This window comes from Nicotiana sylvestris, chromosome 3 (assembly GCF_000393655.2).
Source record: "Nicotiana sylvestris chromosome 3, ASM39365v2, whole genome shotgun sequence".
Taxonomy (NCBI): Eukaryota; Viridiplantae; Streptophyta; class Magnoliopsida; order Solanales; family Solanaceae; genus Nicotiana; species Nicotiana sylvestris.
The window spans coordinates 136,250,877-136,271,108 of NC_091059.1; the positions used below are offsets into that span (position 1 = coordinate 136,250,877).

At 36.7% G+C, this 20,232-nt stretch overlaps 1 protein-coding gene across 3 annotated transcripts; it reads left to right on the forward strand.

Annotated features, from left to right (window-relative positions):
• The first annotated feature begins 2,626 nt into the window (after window positions 1-2,626).
• On the forward strand, window positions 2,627-20,229 carry LOC104210723 (short-chain dehydrogenase TIC 32, chloroplastic-like). Of its 3 annotated transcripts, none has more exons than XM_070171036.1 (9): window positions 2,627-2,744; window positions 13,647-13,773; window positions 14,420-14,651; window positions 16,344-16,423; window positions 17,015-17,168; window positions 17,711-17,789; window positions 18,394-18,478; window positions 19,102-19,148; window positions 19,715-20,229. In XM_070171036.1, exons 2-9 carry the CDS (start codon window positions 13,668-13,670, stop codon window positions 19,871-19,873), a joined length of 942 nt encoding a protein of 313 aa, XP_070027137.1. In that variant the 5' UTR covers window positions 2,627-2,744; window positions 13,647-13,667; the 3' UTR covers window positions 19,874-20,229. The 3 variants fall into 3 exon arrangements, with proteins under 3 accessions (XP_070027137.1, XP_070027136.1, XP_009757987.1); XM_070171035.1 differs by lacking the exon at window positions 2,627-2,744 and adding an exon at window positions 2,776-2,796; XM_009759685.2 differs by lacking the exon at window positions 2,627-2,744 and having other exon boundaries at window positions 13,569-13,773.
• Window positions 20,230-20,232: the final 3 nt, after the last annotated feature.

The following is a 20,232-nucleotide window of genomic DNA, read 5'->3' on the forward strand; positions in this document are numbered from 1 at the left end:
CACACTACCTTGTAAAGGGCTGATGTTGCTCCAACTATTTCTCCTCAAGTGCAATAATATCTCTCTCTCTCTCTCTCTCTTCTTTCTAACTTGCTCGTTCTCACTGGCTCGAGGCCACTTTAGCATTTATCGCTTTCTTACTTGTTCTTTATTTATCGCTTGGTATTGGCTCAAAATGACCGGCCAAATCATTATACCGGGTGGGTTAGATTATAAGGAAAGGGGTGGGTTTTACTTTTGTTCACTCCATAAGATACACACATGTGGCAAACTTAGAAAATGACATCTCTGATCTGTTAGCTTTAAGGGCATATTTGAGCCAAAAATAAAATATTAGGGTCATTTTTGGCCCTTTTCCATTTTAAGAGACTGAGTGAGCACGTCTGGTAGCAAAAATTTAGGACAACTTTGAAATGATTCACCGAGTGCCTTTGCTAATCGAGCAACTATAGAAACATGTGTACAACAAGGTCAAGATGGTTAAAAAAGATGGCTAGGGTGCAATTTCCGTAGCTAGTCAATATATAATTTCCTTAAAATTTGGAAATAAAATTTTGTTCCATGACTGTGTAGTTGCCTACTTATAGGCAAGGTAAAAAAAATTAGTCTGCTACAATATGTCCTATATTCCTATTACATGGAAAAATAGGAGAAGTAAGGAAAAACAGAGCACCAGCAAATAACATGTAAAATACATTAAAACCACCAGAAAACTAAGACTGAAAAGAAAAATAAGGAAGCAATACTTTATCATCTCTAAGTAAAGCTCGGCATCAAGAATGCTCCTTCTCAAGTAACTGATTGGTATATAAAATCAGAAGCAGATCTAAGATTTTAATAACATGGGTACGCACTAAAAAAAGGAGAAAAAAAGAAGTATTAAGTGGGATTTGATCTCTAATCCTCTAGGTAAGTAACTCAACATTTAGCCAAGTGCACCACCAAGCCTCTTTAGAGCATGTGTCCCAGCAGATAATACTAGACCAATTCTAAAAAATATGTACATAAAATAGCTACTTTAACGAAAAAACCATGGTTTCACGTGCCCTATGTAAATGCCTACAAATCCGCCTCTGTATAAAACCAATAATTCATTTTGCACTTTCTGTAACATAAACCTCTTTTTGACATACCCTTTAAAAGATACAAAGATTTTAAGAGCTAAAAGGGTATCACATTCTAAAAGTGACAAAATATTTGTTTCGACAGGGATTTTCTCAGAAGTCGCCACTTGACATAAATTTTGGTGTGCCAAGTCACCATTTTAAAAATAATTTTCCTTTGAAACACATTTGACTCCAAAACTGATTTGCACCAGAAATTTTGAGTAAGAGGGTTCATTTGACTCAGGAAGAAGGTGTTAGGCATTCCCCTAATCCAGTGAAAGTCACGATTACATAGATGATCTAGTTGGCTTTTAAAAATACTCGAATTGGAGGCACAATACACAGAAAGAAAACTAAACAAAAAAAAGGGTCGAGATTGTTCGCTCTTAGATAAAGGTAAAATAAAAGAAAAGAAAAGGAAAAGAAGGTACCAAAAGTCCTAAACTATCCTGCACTATGCTTCTTTTACGGTGTCCGTAAAGGCCTCTAATTACATGATACCACGGGGTATTCACCTAAATAAAATATTTACAAACTCTTCGAGGTATCCCCTGATAAAAGCTAAAGGGGACAACCTCTTACCTCAAAGCTGAAAATAAAATGTTCTAATATATGCCTACTCTGTGTTGACAGCATAAGCATGCTCCTAGCGATTAAAGTGAAAATAAAACATAACTAAATAAATAAAAATCCATTTCAACTTTTAATTTCTCGTATTTGACCAAAACCCATTTCCTAAGTATGTGAGCAAGTTAATATCTAATGGGTTCGGCCTATTCCCCCAACTCTCACGGCTTAACAGGCATTCAAGATACAATCATGTTTAACATATGTGATATCCCAAACACATAAACATTCAAACAAGTAAATCAAATAGGAGAGCAAAAAGAAGAAAGAACGTCAAGGAAATAAAACAAAGAAACGTGAATTCAAAACATGATAAGAGCCATAAGTCCGTCAAAACTAAAATTTAACTTTACCAAAGAGATAAACCAAAGGTCATAAAGATTCTGAGATTGGTTTCATGCAGGCCTTTAATCACGTGAAAAATCAACCTCATTGTGGGTAAAAACAGTGAAATATAACTTGCCAATATTCACAATGCAAAGTCAACAATTTCTTTTTGAAATTTCATTTATAACCAATAGCCATGAGTTTTTTTATTTATTTTTTAAATGTCCTATCTATTTCCAAGTGGTCTCTTGCATGAATCCTTAAAGCCAAGTGTTGAATGACTTTGACAAATGGCTATGCAAATTTATCATATATCTTCATGCATGGAAGACAAGATACACTTGTCAATATTGGAGCCAAGTGGACTAATATAATGGGACAAGTGTCAAACGACTCTCGACACTTGTCGTACATGCAACCTCCTTAATTACCTATAAATAGGTTATGGATTAGCGGTCATAATAAAATAAAAAATCTTAACCAAGAATCCATCTTGCTAATCATTACTTTTCTTCCTACAATATTCTTTAATTTCTGTAACAACTACAGAAAATACCTTCAGCTTCTCTTCTTTCTGGGCAACTGTTTTGTGCAAATTCTAAACTTCCAGCCACGAGTACACGTGTTTGGAGGTGCTGTGGAACCTCGGGGAGCGACCGGCCTTAACGATTTGCACCTAGTCAGGTCGAAATCGCTTTCAAGGCAGTGGCTTGCCACAACACAGTATTTTTGATAAGTTGTTCTTCTTTCCTTCTTATTCTTAGTCAATATTATCTACTCATTTTTCTTACAATAATTATAAAATATGGATATTATAATATCATTTCAAACAATAAAAAACTCGCTAATCTAATTTTGAGTTATCACACAATTGCAACAAGATAAGACATTCATGCTTTAAACTTCATGTTGGCAAACTGAGACAGATAATTATCGCATGCTAAACTCCAAAGCACAGAAGCTGAATCAACCAACCGACGAATCAAGAAACTTGTTCTTGATGTTTTGATAGTCGACATCATAGATTAAAATGGAGATATTCAAATCCTTTCAAATACCAAAATAACTTATGGCTTTTAGGATCTATTCTAGTATCTCTAGTAGCAGAAGATCAACTAATTGTCAATTTTAACAACATAGAAAATAAGAAAACGTGACAATGAACACCACACACTTTCACGTTAGAAGCAAACGACTGAAAGTAGTTACTCATGTTATTTTATCTACTAAATGCTTTTGCAATCGAATGCAAATTCTACATAAAGTAGAAATTCAAATACTTTAACCTTGTTAGGACCGAAAAAGGCAGGTGTCATGCGGAAGCTAGCAAAGTAAACCTTGAACGACGATAAATCATGCAACAAAGAGAAATATACCAAAAAAGACACAAACATTTAACATGGTTCGGTCAACTGACCTACATCCACCGCGGAGATGAGCAATTCACTCTATAAAAAAAGAGTACAAAAATATCAAGAGAACAACCTCACGAAGAGGAAAATACAAGTGACTCACTAACACTTGTCCCATAAAGTTCTCTCCCTAAACATAACTCTCAAACCCCATATGGCTACATTGTGGATGCTCCTGAATGAGAAGGAAGGATCCTCAATTTATAGAAGTTCAAACATTTTTCTACAAGAAAAAGGACTAGCCAAGTATAGGAGAATTATAATTTCCTTCTACAAAAAGGAAAACCCAATTAAGGTAATTATATTGCTCTTTCCTTCAACAAATAGGAAAACCAAATATGGTAAGAAATCATGGCAAACACCTAACAATTCTCCCCCTTGACCGGAATTTTCTGACAAAATAAACTTGAACCACCTTCTTCACATAGCCTTCAACAGGTCGCATCTCCAAATCTCCACCACAAAGTTTGTCTCAACGTGCGTAGCACACCAGTCAAATTCCTCAGAAAAAATCACGATTATCGTCAAATATATTGCGGCTAGTACTGAACCCGCCAAGATAAACCTGTCTTGAACCTCGCTCTGGTACCACTTGTTGGGATTGGAAAATCAGGTGTCATGCGGAAGCTAGAAAAGTAAACCTTGAGCGACGATAAATCATGCAACAAAGAGAAATATACCAAAAAGACACAAACATTTAACGTGGTTCGGTCAACTAACCTACGTCCACCACGGAAATGAGCAATCAACTATATAAAAAGAGTACAAAAATATTGAGCGAACAACCTCACGAAGAGGAAAATACAAGTGACTCACTAACACTTGTCCCGTAAAGTTTTTCCCCTAAACACGACTCTCAAACCCCATATGGCTACATTGTGGATGCTCCTGAATGAGAAGGAAGGATCCTCAATTTATAGAAGTCCAAATATTTTTCTATAAGAAAAAGGACTAGCTAAGTATAGGAGAGTTATAATGTTCTTCTACAAAAAGAAAAACCCAATTAAGGTAATTATATTGCCCTTTCCTTCAACAAATAGGAAAACCAAATATGGTAAGAAAATTAAACCAAACACCTAACAAATATCACTTAACACATAAAACAGAAATTTCACTAAAGGAAATTGGAAGAGAAACAACAGCCATAAAGACATATATACTCCACCAAGAGAAATCAATTGACACACACTATCACTGCAAATTCAACCTCTAACTCTTAATAGCTCTTTTGAAGCTTGATTCCTAGTAATACATGTTAAGTTAAGGAAAAGAAATGAACCTGTTAAAGCAAACGTTTCTTTAATAACAGCATAAGAGACATCACAAGGCCACTTCCCAAACAGTTAATGGGGGAAGATCCTAATGAAAGGGAATTCGAACGAGAAGTGTGGTAGGATTGAATGCCTATGTATTGTAACAAGTGCTTGCAATTGGGGCGTGTGTGCCAGGAACCACAGAAGGAAGCTATGCCTAAACAACAGAAGGGGAGGTATCAGAAGCCTCAACAATTTTGGAGGAAGTTAGTGTTGAGTGCCAAAGTTCCACATCGGTGAAGTACCAATTTTGGTTGGTACTTCACCCTATAAAAGAAGGCGTAATGTTTAGGATTTAAACACACCTCTCATTTGCCTTCTTATCTTCTTAAGGAATTTGTATCTTCTCTCTTTAGTATTATTTCACTTGTATTTTTGGAGTGGAATAAAATATTGGTTGTGTCTAAGGAAGTAGGCAAAATTGGCCGAACCTCGTAAATTCTGGTGTTCCTTTTATTGTTGTATTGTTGTCTTATTTATTATTTAGTGGCTACCATAATTTTTGGTATAGTAGATGTGACTCATTCACACTATATACATTTGGCTTCCGCAATAATTGGTATCAAAGACAAGGTACTGTCTAAGTATGCTATGTGGTTGTAGCATAGTCTGATCTTCCACATCAGAAAAGATTTATCTTGGTAACTGAGTCAAGGTTCTGTCTGAGTATGCTCTGTGGTTGCAGCTTAGTCTGATCTTCTACACCAGAAAGGAAATAATCTTGATTTGTGTCGTCAGCTATTAAATAATATTTGTGTCAAAGATGGGAGACAATAAACAAGAAAAATCTACATCAAGTGTCAACAATACGTCATCATTGGCATCTTTGCTTATGACAAGAATTGTGTCAAATGCAAAATTTGCGGTAGAAATTTTTGACGGGTCAAGACATTTTGGGATGTGTCAAGGCGAGGTTCTAGATGTCCTTTTTCAACAAGGGCTAGATCTTGCTATTGAAAAAAAGAGACCAGATGTTATTGGAGAAGAAGATTGCAGAATTATCAATCGTGTTGCTTGCGGTACCATTCGATCCTACCTTGCTAGAGAGCAGAAATATCCATACACAAAGGAAACTTCTACAAGTAAATTATGGAAAGCACTGGAGGATAAATTTTTGAAGAAAAACAGTCAAAATAAATTATACATGAAGAAGAGACTGTTTCGCTTCACCTATGTTCCTGGTACCACGATGAATGAACATATCACTAGTTTCAATAAGTTGGTCACAGATTTGCAAAATATCGATGCAACTTTTGATGATGGTGACTTGGCCTTAATGTTGTTGGGGTCACTTCCTGATGAGTACGAGCACCTTGAAACTACTCTACTCCATAGGAATGACAAAATTTCTCTTAGAGAAGTTTGTTCGGCTTTGTACAGCTATGAACAAAGAAAGGGAGAAAAACAGAAGGGCGGAGAAGGAGAAGCATTGGTTGTGAGGGGTCGTCCTTAAAATCAAATGAGGACAAATAAATGAAGATCCAAGTCAAGATCTAGACCCAGCAAAGATGAATGTGCTTTTTGTCGAGAAAAGGGGCACTGGAAGAAAGACTGTCCAAAGTTGAAGAATAAGGCCAAACATAATAATGGAAAGGCCATTATGGATTCAAATATAGCTGATGGTGATGATTTAGACTTCTCATTAGTTACAATAGATCCATCAACATTATCAGACATATGGTTGATGGACTCGGCTTGTAGCTATCATATGTGTCCCAACAGGGACTGGTTCGTGGATTTTCAAGAAGGAGAATATGGAGTCGTCCACATAGCGGATAACAGCCCTCTTACCTCATATGGAATTGGTTCAATATGATTAAAGAACCATGATAGAATAATCAGAATATTAACAGATGTTCGATATGTACCAGGTTTGAAGAAAAATCTCATCTCTGTGGGAGCCCTAGAATCAAAAGGGTTCAAAATCATTACAGAAAATGGAGTAATGAGAGTATGCTCCGGTGTACTAGTGGTAATGAAGGCCAATCGGAAGAACAATAACATGTACCGTTATCGCAGTAGTACAGTTATTGGGACAACGACAGTAACATCCAATGACGAAAAAGAGGCAGAAGCAACCAGGCTATGGCACATGCGCTTGGGACATGCTGGAGGAAAATCCTTGAAATCTTTATCAGATTAAGGATTGTTAAAAGGAGTAAAGGCTTGCAACTTGGAGTTTTGCGAGCATTGTGTCAAAGGGAAACAGACAAGGGTTAAATTTGGTACGGCGATCCATAATACTAAAGGCATTTTGGATTATGTACACTCTGATGCTTGGGGTCCTTCCAAAACACCTTCATTGGGTGGGAAGCACTATTTTGTAACCTTTGTTGATGATTTTTCCCGAAGAGTGTGGGTGTATACAATGAAGAGCAAAGATGAAGTGTTGGGAATTTTTCTCAAATGGAAAATGATGGTGGAGAATCAAACAGACAGGAGGATCAAGTGTATTCACACAGACAATGGAGGTGAATACAAAAATGATCATTTTAATAAGGTCTGTGAAAATGATGGCATCGTCTGACACTTCACTGTCAGACATACACCACAACAGAATGGAGTGGCAGAACGTATGAACCAGACCTTGTTGGAGAAGGTACGGTGTATGTTGTTCAATGCTGGCTTGGGCAAAGAATTTTGGGCTGGGGCAGTTACATATGCATGCCACCTCATTAATCGTCTACCATCTACTGTTATTGATGGCAAGACACCATTTGGAAAATGGTATGGAAAGCCTACTATAGATTATGACTCTTTGCATGTATTTGGCTCAACTGCATATTATCATGTGACAGAGTCAAAATTGGATCCAAGGGCAAAGAAGGCTATTTTTATGGGGATTACTTCTGGAGTCAAAGGATACCGCTTATGGTGTCCTATGACAAAGAAAGTAATATTCAGCAGGGATGTTACCTTTGATGAATCTGCTATGGTAAATAAGGTAACAGAAGATACCAAACAAAATGAGGGTGCTTCTAAGCAGGTGGAGTTTGAGGGAAAATTTATTTTTCCTACACAAGAAGCAGAGGAGGAAACAAATGAATTGTCCTCTGGAAGAAGAGCCAGTAGAGAGTGAGATTCCAACTCAGGAACCTCAATAACAACTTGAATCAATAGCAACTAGCAGGCCAAAAAGGACAATAACAAAATATGTTCGTCTTATAGAGATGGTTGCTTGTACCGCCTCAACTGTAGCTGATGATGTTCCTACCACTTATAAAGACGCAGTCCAAAGTTCAAAAGAAGATAAGTGGAGGATTTCCATGAATGATGAAATACAATCTCTTCATCAGAATCATACATGGAGATTGGCCAATCTCCCGAAGGGAAAGAAAGCAATTGGGTGCAAATGGGTATTTGCAAATAAAGAAGGATTTCCTAACTATGAATATGTTCGCTACAAAGCAAGATTGGTGGCCAAAGGATATGCTCAAAAAGAGGGAATTGATTACAATGAAGTGTTTTCTCCAGTTGTAAAACATTCCTTTATTAGAATTGTGTTGACTTTGGTAGCACAGTTGGATTTGGAACTAGTTCAGATGGATGTAAAAACTACGTTTTTACATGGAAGCTTGGAGGAGGAAATCTACATGACTCAGCCAGAAGGATTCAAAGTTGCTGGAAAAGAAAATATGGTATGCAAACTTGAAAAATCATTGTACGGATTGAAACAATCTTCTAGACAATGGTACAAGCGATTTGACAAGTTTATGTTGCGGCAAGGGTACAAGAGAAGCAAATACAATCATTGTGTGTATTTGCACAAGCTTAAAGATGGTTCCTTTGTATATCTTCTCCTATATGTTGATGATATGTTGATAGCTTCCAAGAATTCGGAAGAAATTGATAAGTTGAAGATTCAACTGAAGAAGGAGTTCGAGATGAAGGATCTGGGTGAGGCAAAGAAAATTCTTGGCATGGAGATAATAAGAGATAGACGTTCAAAGAAACTCTATTTATCTCAGAAAGAATATTTAAAAGAGTACTATAACGTTTTGTCTTAGATGAAAAGACTAAGCCAGTTAATACTCCACTTGCTCCCCATTTTAAGCTAAGTGCTACTATGTCGCCAAAAGATGAAGCTGAACAGGAGTATATGTCAAGGGTACCATACGCAAATGTTATTGGTAGCTTGATGTATGCAATGGTCTGTACGAGACCTGACATTTCACAAGTTGTTGGAGTTATTAGCAGATATATGCATAATCCAGGAAAGGAGCATTGGCAAGCTGTAAAGTGGATTCTACGGTATATTCATAATATTGTAGATGTTGGGTTAGTTTTTGAGCAGGAAGGCAATCAATCTGTAGTTGGATATTGTGACTCAGATTTTGCGGGTGATCTGGACAAACGAAGATCAACTACTGGTTATGTGTTTACTTTTGCAAAGGCACCAGTTAGTTAGAAGTCTACTTTGCAGTCAACAGTTGCTTTGTCTACAACAGAGGCAGAGTACATGGCTCTTACAGAGGCTGTGAAGGAGGCAATTTGGCTTCAAGGGTTGCTAAAAGATTTTGGTGTTGAACAAAAAAGTATCACAATTTTTTGTGATAGTCAAAGTGTTATTCAATTAGCGAAGAACCAAGTTTATTATGCAAGGACGAAGCACATTGATGTTCGGTATTATTTCGTACGAGAAATCATAGAAGAAGGTGGAGTCATGGTGAAGAAAATTCATACTACGGAGAATCATGCTGATATGCTGACAAAGGTAGTGACTGCGGTCAAGTTTCAACATTGTTTGGATTTGATCAATATTGTTGAAAACTAAAGATTGAAGATGCAGATACAACCAAAATTTGTTATTGAGAGAAAATTGAAGATGTGAAATTTTGCCAAGGTGGAGATTTGTTGAGTGCCAAAGTCCCACATCGGTGAAGTACCAATTTTGGTTGGTACTTCACCCTATAAAAGAAGGTCTAATATTTATGATTTAAACACACCTCTCATTTGCCTTCTTATCTTCTTAAGGCATTTGTATCTTCTCTCTTTAGTATTATTTCACTTGTATTTTTGGAGTGGAATAAAATATCGGTTGTGTCCGAGGAAGTAGGCAAAATTGGCCGAACCTCGTAAATTCTGGTGTTCCTTTTATTGTTATATTATTGTCTTATTTATTATTTAGTGGTTGCCATAATTTTTGGTATAGTAGTTGTGACTCATTCACACTATATACATTTGGCTTCCGCAATAGTTAGGACATAAGGATGGAGAATATAAAGATACCAGGGTATACTTAAGGCTGTTGTACCACCAACCCAAGTACAGGGTGTGAAGCTGAAGAGAAATGAAACTACACAGCAACAAAGTCTCTCAAAAGGTCCAGATATTCCTACAGAGGAAGAAGGGTGGAAGACTGTCAAAAATAAGTTTGTCTCCAAAGGGGCCAAGACTGTGGAAAGGAACCAAGGGGTGAGCACAACTAATGGGTTCAACATTCTTGCTCCTTCGAGCTCTCAAATGCTGGCACCAGTAAATCAGATAGGTACCAGTGGTATAAATAGCAGGGAAGTGATGCAAGAGACGAACGACATGAAACGTTAGAGGCTTGAATAAATTCTATAAACATAGAGAAATAAAGCTTTATATTAGGGAGAATAAAGTAGCTTTGATAGCAATAATTGAGCACACACATGGAAGATTATTCAAAAAATTACTAGGAATTGGAAGTGGACTGATAACTATGCAGCAAGTAACAGAGGGAGACTATGGATTCTGTGGGACCCTAGAGTACTGGATTTTACTCAGCACAGCTGATCACTAGGAAGGTTCTTATCCACCAGGTAAACAAAGAGTTCTGGATGTCAACAATATATGGTCTTCATACTATTGACCATAAAAAGACCATGTGCAAAGAGATGACACATTTATATAATGTGTTAGATGGACCTTGGATTGCCATGGGAGATTACAATGCTATACTAAATTTTGAGGATAGATATAATGGCAACTCAGTTATGGAGGCAGAAATTAGGACTTCTCAACTTTTTTGCAAGACACATGAATGATAAAGCTTAAAACAGTGGGCAGAGAATTTACTTGGACGAATAGCCATGTACTTAGAAGAATAGATAGAGCTTTAGTAAATGCTAGATGGATGATTGATATGACAGTTAGAGGTGGTACTTCATGATCCTTTTCTTCTCTGATCATACTCCAATATGCTTATACTTTGAACAAGACCAACAACCACCACTAAGACCTTTCAAATTCTTCAATAACCTAGCAGATCATAAAGATTTTCCAAGTCTAGTTAATGAAACCTAGGAAGTTAACATGCAGTGCAAAGAATTTGGAAGAAGTTGAAGTTGTTGAAACAAGGCTTGAAGAAGTTAAATGTTGAGAGTACATAGAATACATGAAAAGATTCAAGCTACTAGGGAAAAAATTCAACAAGTACAAATGGAAATTCATAACACCTGATCACGCAGAGGAATTAAAGAGCTCTAAAAAAATATTTGAAAGCTAATCTGGAGAAATGGGTGATGATAGAGGAAAGTATCCTCAAGCAGAAGTCAAGAAATTAATTCTAGGTGATTCAAACTCAGCTTTCTTCCATGAAAGTATCAAGAATAGAAATACTCAAAAGAAGATTACTGGGCTGCTCACTCAGATAGGAATATATACTCAAACTCAGGAGGAGGTGCAACATGAGATAACTCAATTCTATAAGCAGCTCCTGGGATCAGCAGCAGAGGTAATTCCAGCTATAAAACTTGAGGTTTTGAAGAGGGAAAATGTGCTCACAAAAAGCTAACAGTTGAAGCTAATAGCACTTGTTTCAAAAGAACATGTCTTCCAGGCTTTGCAAAGTATAGATGACTCTAAAGCCCTAAGGTGTGATGGTTATAATACACTGTTCTTTAAGAAGGTATGAAAAAATATATGGGAGAAGCTAGTAAAGTTTGTTCAAGTTCTTCAAAACTTCCAAGCTATATAAGCCTATTAATTGTACTGCAACAACGTTGATCCCAAAGGTGCAAAATCCTTCAAAAGTATCTGAGTTCAGACCAATATCTTGTTGCACCACCATTTACAAGGTTATATCCAAAATTATCACTAGCGGACTACAAGAGGTAATGGATTATTTGGTGGATGATTGCTAGTCAGCCTTTGTACCCAGCAGAGTGATATCAGATAATATCATACCAAGTCATGAACTGGTTAAAGGGTATAACAGAAAGTCTATTTCACCAAGATGATGTATGAAGATTGATATGAGGAAGGCTTATGACTCTTTGGAGTGGTGCTTTCTAGGACAAATTCTAATGCAACTAAATTTTCCTGAGATATTCATTCAATGGGTCATGAAATGTGTGACAACAATATCCTATTCTATTCTCATTAATGGTAATCCTACTAAGCCATTCCCAGCAAAAAAAAAAAGGGGCTAAGACAGGGAGACCCTATGTCTCCCTTCTTATTTGTACTTGCCATGGAATACTTCACAAGAGTTCTAAAAGGGTTGAAGGATAACAAGGAGTTCAGATACCATCCAAAACGTGCAACGTTGAACATAGTACAACTGGGGTTTGTAGATGATCTTCTATTGTTCTTCAGAGGTGATATAGCTTCAGTCAAAGCTTTGTATGCATGCTTCAAGATGTTCTCAAGGGCTTCAGGTCTAGAGGAAAATATGGATAAAAGCAATGTGTATTTTGGTGGAGTCAACCAGACTCTACAGCTTGAAATTCTTGACCATCTAGGATTCATAAAGGGGAAACTTCTTATAAGATATCTAGGAGTTCCTCTTAGCACAAAAGGTTGTCCATAATCCAATGCAAGCCTCTCATTGACAAGTTGATAGGCAGAGTTACAAGCTGGATTTCAAAGGTGTTGTCTTATGCAGGGAAACTACGGCTGATTAAAAGTGTACACAAGTACAAAGTATGAAGTAAAAGACAAAAAGGAAAGAAAACATAAAGCTAAACTACTGCATCCCCGGAATCCGGGGGAAAAGAAACATATGCGCACCCAGGAAAAGTAGGTGGATCTGCTGCTGGATAGAGGTCTTGACCTTCACCATCATCCCCTTTAGGTTCTTCTTCAGTTCCCGAGAACTCAGAACTGGAACCAGAAGAGTCAGTCGCATCAGGTCGGACCGGGAGACCCCTTTAGGCAGTTGACTCCAGCTCACGAGCCTTGGCGATCTTTGCATCAAAGTCTATGAAGCCCGCTTTGGCCTCTTCCAAAGTTTTTCTCCTCATGTTGTACATAGAATATGTTTTTTCAACAATGAGGGAAACCGCTCAACACTAAAGCTCTTCCTTAAGCTAGTCAACCTCGATCGAAAGGTTATTTCGTTCGGATCTAGCGGCCTAAAGGTTGACATCAAGGTCATGGATAATGAAGTTATAAACCTTATTGTGCAAAAAAATAATCTCAAAATATCCTTCTTAAACCATTGTTCCTCTAGGACCGTCCATGCATTTCTATTTTCATATTCTTTGTACATCACATTTCGAATTTATGCAAAATGGATGTGTCCAATCTCTACAATATCCAATTACTTAAAATATTGTTATTGAGAATTCTACAAGTAGGTTTGGAAGGATCGAATGTACACATACTTTATTTCTAATTTTGCGAAGGTAAAAATATTGTTTTCGATAGACCATCGGTGTTTATTGTTGTTGTTATTAATATACAAAAATATTAATAATCATTTTATTTTTAAAAAATAATTGAGTGTAACTGTCTAGTGTTACAACAAATATTAATCATTAAATTACTTGGTAGTCTAAAAATTATAAATGTAAATCCGCACCTGCCCAAAAGTTGGCTAGAGAAAAATCCAAGAAAAAGAAAAGAGGATAGCTTCTGTTATTACAGTTTGCTGAGTGTTGTATACCTTTCAGAAAGAGGAAGAAGAATATTCTATGTGGTTTCTAAGCAAAAAGGGTGCTTCTGGGTTCTCTGCAAATTCAACAGCTGAGGAAGTAACTTATGGAATTGATGCCTCTGCTCTTACTGCCATTGTTACTGGTAACTAACTCTCCCTTTCAATTTTTCCAAACTGAGTTGTGAGCATAGTATTCCTACGAAAATTCTACCTGCCAACAGAAGTTTCTTGGTTTAGTGTTTAAATAGATTTTGCGTAGTTCACTTCTGGTTTCTAATTTTGTTGTTGAGTCAGAAATTAAGTTATTGAAACTAACTTAGGGTGCATAAAATTTGCAGGATTAATAGATTGTTTGTTTTTCCTCAAATCTACAGGCACCTTGCATTCATATATGTCTAATCTGCTTAAACACGACTTGAATCATAGTTGATCCTCCCTCTTAACATTTAAATTCGTTTGAAACATAATCAAACGTCCAACACTACCTCAATTGTATAACCCCCCCCCCCCAAACCCACACGCGCACACACAAAAAAAAAAGGAAGAAACCTAAAACACTGTAATTTGCATGAATTTCATATGTAGTGTATTTGGAATGAAACAAACCCCAGTAGAGAAGAATGTGCATAGAGGCTTCATAAGCTAACCCCAACTAGTTCGGAGTTGAGCTGCAGTTGTTGTTGTCGTTGTAGTATTTGAAAAGTAGTAATAATCTCTCTAAATTCTCTCTTTATCTTTGTGGATACTTGCTATCAAAGTACATGTTTTTATTTCTGTTGCGGTTGACAGGAGCATCAAGTGGAATCGGTGCTGAAACTGCACGTGTTCTTGCATTGCGGGGTGTGCATGTAATAATGGGGGTCAGGAATATCTCTGCTGGTAAACAAGTTAAAGAGGCAATCATTAGAGATGTTCCAGAAGCTAAAATTGATGCCATGGAGTTGGATCTCAGTTCACTTGCATCAGTGAGGAATTTTGCATCAAATTACAATTCCTTAGGCCTTCCTCTAAACCTGCTTATGTAAGATGGAAATGGATAAGTGTAGATTTCTCTTGTTTTAGCTACTTTCTATACTCTCCGACGTAAATGCATAGCAGAGCAATTTCAAGTATTCCTAGTTGTGCTTTCTTTTCTTGATTTGAATTTAGTAAACTGTGTTAGCCGTACTTCATGAGAACTAACATACTTATGACCGCTTCATTAGTTTCAACTAAGAGACGTAGTAATTCGTAAAGATAGAAGTATGTTAACTACTGATATTGAGAAGGTTAAAGCACCGTGCCTCATTTAATGTCTCCAAAAAACAGAATCCTGTATATCTGCTGTGAGTCTTATGCGCATTTCTTCCCTAAGTTCTCATTAAAGGTGTGGTGGCCGGGGCATATAAGTATAGATGTATGTATGTAAATACAGAAGCAGGAGAAAAGTAAGAAGTTAAAAAGAACATCAAGGGAAGCTAACCATTGTTATGTGTTAGTTTTCAAACACCGCATGCTTTGGTAACCTAATCTAACAGTTGAAATAGAATGTCTTGAATGATTAATAAATGTAGAAATGAGATTACTTAATACACTAAGCCCCAAATTATATTCTATACAAGTTTTAAGTCAAAATCATAGGAGTGGCAAAATGGTTCAAAGAAAACAGTTAACCACCCATATTATCCACTAAAAAATGGGTTGGATAATGAACTTTTTAAAAACGGGTCAAATATGGATAAGAACCATTTTATCCATTTAGAAAATGGATAACCAAGGAGTAACCAAATGGATAACCAATGGGTCTAACTTTTACATTTGTAAAGCCTCAAATTGGGGATTTCTCAAGTTAGGAAGACTAAAAATTCTCCCAAAAGTGATCATATACAAGAAGTCATGGATAATATGGGTAACCCATATTATCCGCCGGTTAACCCGTTTTTTATCCGTATTAAATATGGGTCGGGTTGGATAATTGATCCGTTTTTTCATTACCCATTTTCGACCCGAACCATATCCAACCCGACCCGCACGTTTGCCACTCCTACAAAATCACTAGACTTTATCACTAAATGGAATAGGTGAGTCAATCTTCATCAAAAGAAGATTCCATATTTGAATGTGACATATGGGACTTATTTGGTTAATCTCAGGCGTTTTTCTTCTCTGCAGTACATAAGATAAGTTTTATGTTTCAATGTTTTAATATAAACGGAGATCACCGTTTCATTTTCCAATCAATCGACTCAGACAATACAAAATCAACATGCAGTTTCTAAAGGTTAGCAATTTATATTACCAAGTAATGTGAATTTACTAGGAAATTCACAAAATTAATGGGTCAATTTTTGAAAATTAGAAGCTTAAAGTAACCAGTCATGCTAAATTCAAAGATCAATTCTCAACCGTATCAAAACAACCCCTGATTATTATTTCTTCGCTCGAGAAAGCACCATAGTTCAAGTAATTATGGCTGCATATTCCTTTTAACTTTATACAATTAAAAAGGGTGACAGATTGAATCCAAGGCCATCCATATTTGGTTGCTGATATAGCGAAGTTCAGTGTGCTGGTAAATAAGATTCAGATGATATTGTCTTGTTAAACCCTCCTCCCACCACCATCAGGGTGAAAAAAACTTGCATTCCTATTCATGAGTACTTGTGCTTTAACTTGCTTATAGACAGACTTTTGAGCACGGAAATAACTAGATCATTGAAATGCTGTGGCAAAGTAACAATGCAGGTATCATGGCAACCCCATTCACACTTTCCAAGGATAAGATTGAGCTGCAATTTGCAACAAACCATGTTGGTAAGATGCAACACATTTCCTACTAAACACTGAAATGAACTAGTCAAGGAAAATGAGAATAGAAAGACTGGGTATTTTCTATGGTGGCAATATGGTTAATATAGGGTAACATGAATCTCCAGTCTTTGGGCCTTAACACTAGAGTGATGAGGTCAAGTGTTTTGGCTAAGTGTCTATCGTCTAATAATATACGTCCTGCTTGTTAGACTGTCTGTGATGGCCAATTCTTGGTTTGCTTAAGTTTGGATGATCACCTGGTCTTTACAGCGAAAATTCACTCGTTTTATGTTTACATTATTACTCCCTTGTCGTGCTCATGTCCTTAGTTTGCGATGTTGTGTGTTCTTAGATTTTTGCATAACTTTATGACATCTTTCTAGTTTAATATCATTTAAGGCAGGCACCCTAGTGGGCATTTGTAGTGTTGAATGCTAATTGTTTTAATGTCATACTCCTTCACTTGGCATGGTTCTGTATTCGTAGATTTCTGCATAACATAATGACATCTTGTATTTACATTATATTTTTGGTGATACTAAGTTCAAATTTCATCACTCTTGAAGGTGATTTCACGGGTATATTTATTTGCAGGCCACTTTCTTTTGACAAATTTATTGCTGGAGACCATGAAAAGAACGGTTAATCAGAGCAGAAAAGAAGGGAGGATTGTTAATGTCTCCTCACGACGCCACAAATTTTCGTACCATGAAGGGATTCGGTTTGACAAAATCAATGATCAATTAGGGTGAACATGCTATAGTCTGACATATCTTGCATGTGCTAATTCTTTAATTGTTGAGTCTTTAATTTTCTCCCCAAAATTTTGATTAGTTGGATTAGAGTATCTGTAAGAATTGAAGTGATAGAAATTTATTTTTGCCATTTCTCCCAATCTTTCTCTCATAGGGACTGAGCATCTGTTAGAAACTGGCCCTGATTTCCTTATTGTGTTGTCACCGACCACATTTGAATGAAGAAACATCATAGGGATGCCATTTCCTATGACTAAAGGGCAGCCAGTGCACTAAGCTCCCGCTATGCGCGGGGTCCGGGGAAGTAGTCATTTCCAATGACTACTGCAAAATGTTTATTCCCTACACAAATTTAAATTATTTGGATAAAAATTCTCGGTGATGGAGGACAAAAATATTTTAGTCAAAGGAGTTGATCAATCATTTGCAGTCATAAGGAGTACATATTATGTTGTTTTCAAAAATAGATGAACTATGCTTATGTCTAGAAAAGTTGAGACCAGGATTTTGTCTTATGCGGACGAATGATCCTCAGGTATAATGGGCTGTCTGCATATGGTCAGTCAAAGCTTGCCAATGTGCTACATGCTAATGAACTTGCTAGACGTCTGAAGGTACACACTAACCTAGTAAACAGTTTAATGTGTTTGAAGATGGACTTTTCTTATACATTTGGTAAAAATATTCCACCAGATCATTGTAAAGGCATTTCATATAAAAATGTCAAATTTGAGACTGACACTAGACCTAGTAGTTTTTGAATGGATTTACCATGATGACTGAAATCTCCTTCACAAAGTGGCATGGCATGATGGTAGGAGGCTTTTGGCTTTGCGCTTTCTGCTAAACAAGTACTTAAAGCACGCCTTTAAATTTCAGCATGTGCTAAAAATGTTCTCACGAAAACATCATCCATTGCAGTCCCTGTGATATTGCATTGTAACACTTTTGAGTTACAATTTTTATCTTAAAAATATATTAAAGCCCATAGTCCCTGAATAGATATTGGCATAAGTATCCTCTCTTCTTTTCTGATTAGACGTTGAAGTAGTTAGATTGAATTCTCTCTTTAACTAGCATTGTTAGGCTTAAAGAACCTTTTGGTACTCTGCTTGTCTGGTAACAGGTATAAGTAGAAGATAAGCTTTTTATCCATTTTAAGAATAATAATGTGGCCATTTCCTTTAAGAACAATAATGTGGTCATTTCCTTGAAAAGGAAGGGGGCGTGGAGATTACAGCGAATTCTCTTCACCCAGGAGCCATTGCCACTGACCTTTTCCGTCAGCACAGCATTATCAGTGGTAATCTCTTTGACTTTTGAGTCATGTATTCTGTCTATCTCTATTGCTTCATGACTTCATAGGCGAGGATTTAAGTTAAACTCGGTGGTGCTGAGAGTGAATGACACTAGCCAGATGATATTAGCTAGGTAAGCATCTAATGAGCCAAATCCGTTTTTGGAGCCCGTCCATAGTGGATCTTCTCAGTGGCTCGTTTCTTACATGTGTTGCTTATGTCTTGTTCTTTACTAAAGTTTGTGAACCTGTTACTTGCATTTTCTGGAACAATATGATCAGGTCACTGCCTTTGGTCTAAATTATAAGCTTTATATGGCTGCGAGCTTATTTATCTTTCATCTATTTCATTAGCGCTCACAATGCTCTTTGAGGGCATTTTGAAATTACCGAAAGATTCTCTCTCAGATCTTTCTTCCATGTTATATTTCGGGTTCTGTACTCTGAGTAACCAATAGTAGAAATGAATTTTATGAATTAAATATACTGCAGGTTGGTATGTTCATTAATCTTTGAAAACTTGGACTAATGGATATGTTCTTTGGTCTTGTGACTAGTACCCTTTCTACATGGTTCTTATTCACGTTTTACTCTTTTTTAAGCCATTGTCCCTTTTCGATGTGATGCAGGCGTTGTTAATATCCTTGGTAAGCATGTGATGAAAAATGTTCAGCAGGTAATTATGGGAGTACTGGAAGTTCTATTAAATTCTTTTGTATTAAACTGCAAGAAGAAGAGAAATGAGACGTCTAAATTACCCTGTTTGTTAGAACTTGAATTTAACTTCCAAATCACGATTCATTGGGTTATTTTCCAAATGGAGTATGATACAAAGAGTCTGCTATTATTTTTCCTTGAACAAACTCTGGTTGGATTAAGACCTACAGTTCTTTAGATATTATGCAACCAACCCTTTCTTCTGACTATTATCAATAGTAAGTATATAGTACTTAAAAGAAGAAAATGAGGTTTGTCATCATTTGTGTTCAAAGTGGAGTACCCACAGGTCCTTTCTTTTCTCCATTTCTACTGTTATAGTGTAGCTTTGACATGTATGAATAGCTTTCACAAATGAAGTTTCAGGAGCCAAAAGAGAGATCTGGAGACAAAAAATATTTTCTTTAGTTTTGGCTGTTCCATTCTGCACCTTTTAACTGTTTCATAGGCACATAATGTTGTCTCCATAAGATTGTTGATATAATTCTATATTTGCTGATGTTGCCCTGTGAAAATTGGTCTCAGGGGGCTGCAACAACATGCTATGTGGCTTTGCATCCGGATGTTAAAGGTGTAAGTGGCAAATATTATTCGGACTGCAAGATAGCTGAGACAAGCCCACAAGCTAAAGATGCTGAATTGGCAAAAAAGTTGTGGGATTTTACCATGAGATTAGTTGACTAACATAATGCATACTCTTTTAAACCTTGCTGTTGTGTGAAGAGGGGACTCATAGGCTACTACGCCAAACAAATATCCGATTTTTTCAAGAGGAGCTCTAGGTCAAGCTTCTTATCATTATAAGCTTGATTGCAGTTACAGTTCCACCGAAACATGTACTCAGGATTTTTTAGGGAACCGGGTAACTTGCCTAATTTCATGGTGTAACCATGTCCTTTGACTTTGCTATCTTGTAATTTGGATCTAATTTAGTCCCCCAAGCAACTGATACAGTCCCCAATACTTGTGCTTCCGCAAACAATTGGAGCACGAACTAAACGCCTTTTAAATCAAAACTTACTTGAAGATTGACCGTCTCAGTA

What these genes read in the sequence shown, in the direction of transcription:
- LOC104210723 (XM_070171036.1), top strand. Translation starts at nt 13,668, where the DNA reads ATGTGGTTTCTAAGCAAAAAGGGTGCTTCTGGGTTCTCTGCAAATTCA. An exon ending in ATTTGCAACAAACCATGTTG is followed by an intron (nt 16,424 to 17,014) that starts GTAAGATGCAAC and finishes ATTTATTTGCAG; the next exon opens with GCCACTTTCTTTTGACAAAT. An exon ending in TGATGAAAAATGTTCAGCAG is followed by an intron (nt 19,149 to 19,714) that starts GTAATTATGGGA and finishes AATTGGTCTCAG; the next exon opens with GGGGCTGCAACAACATGCTA.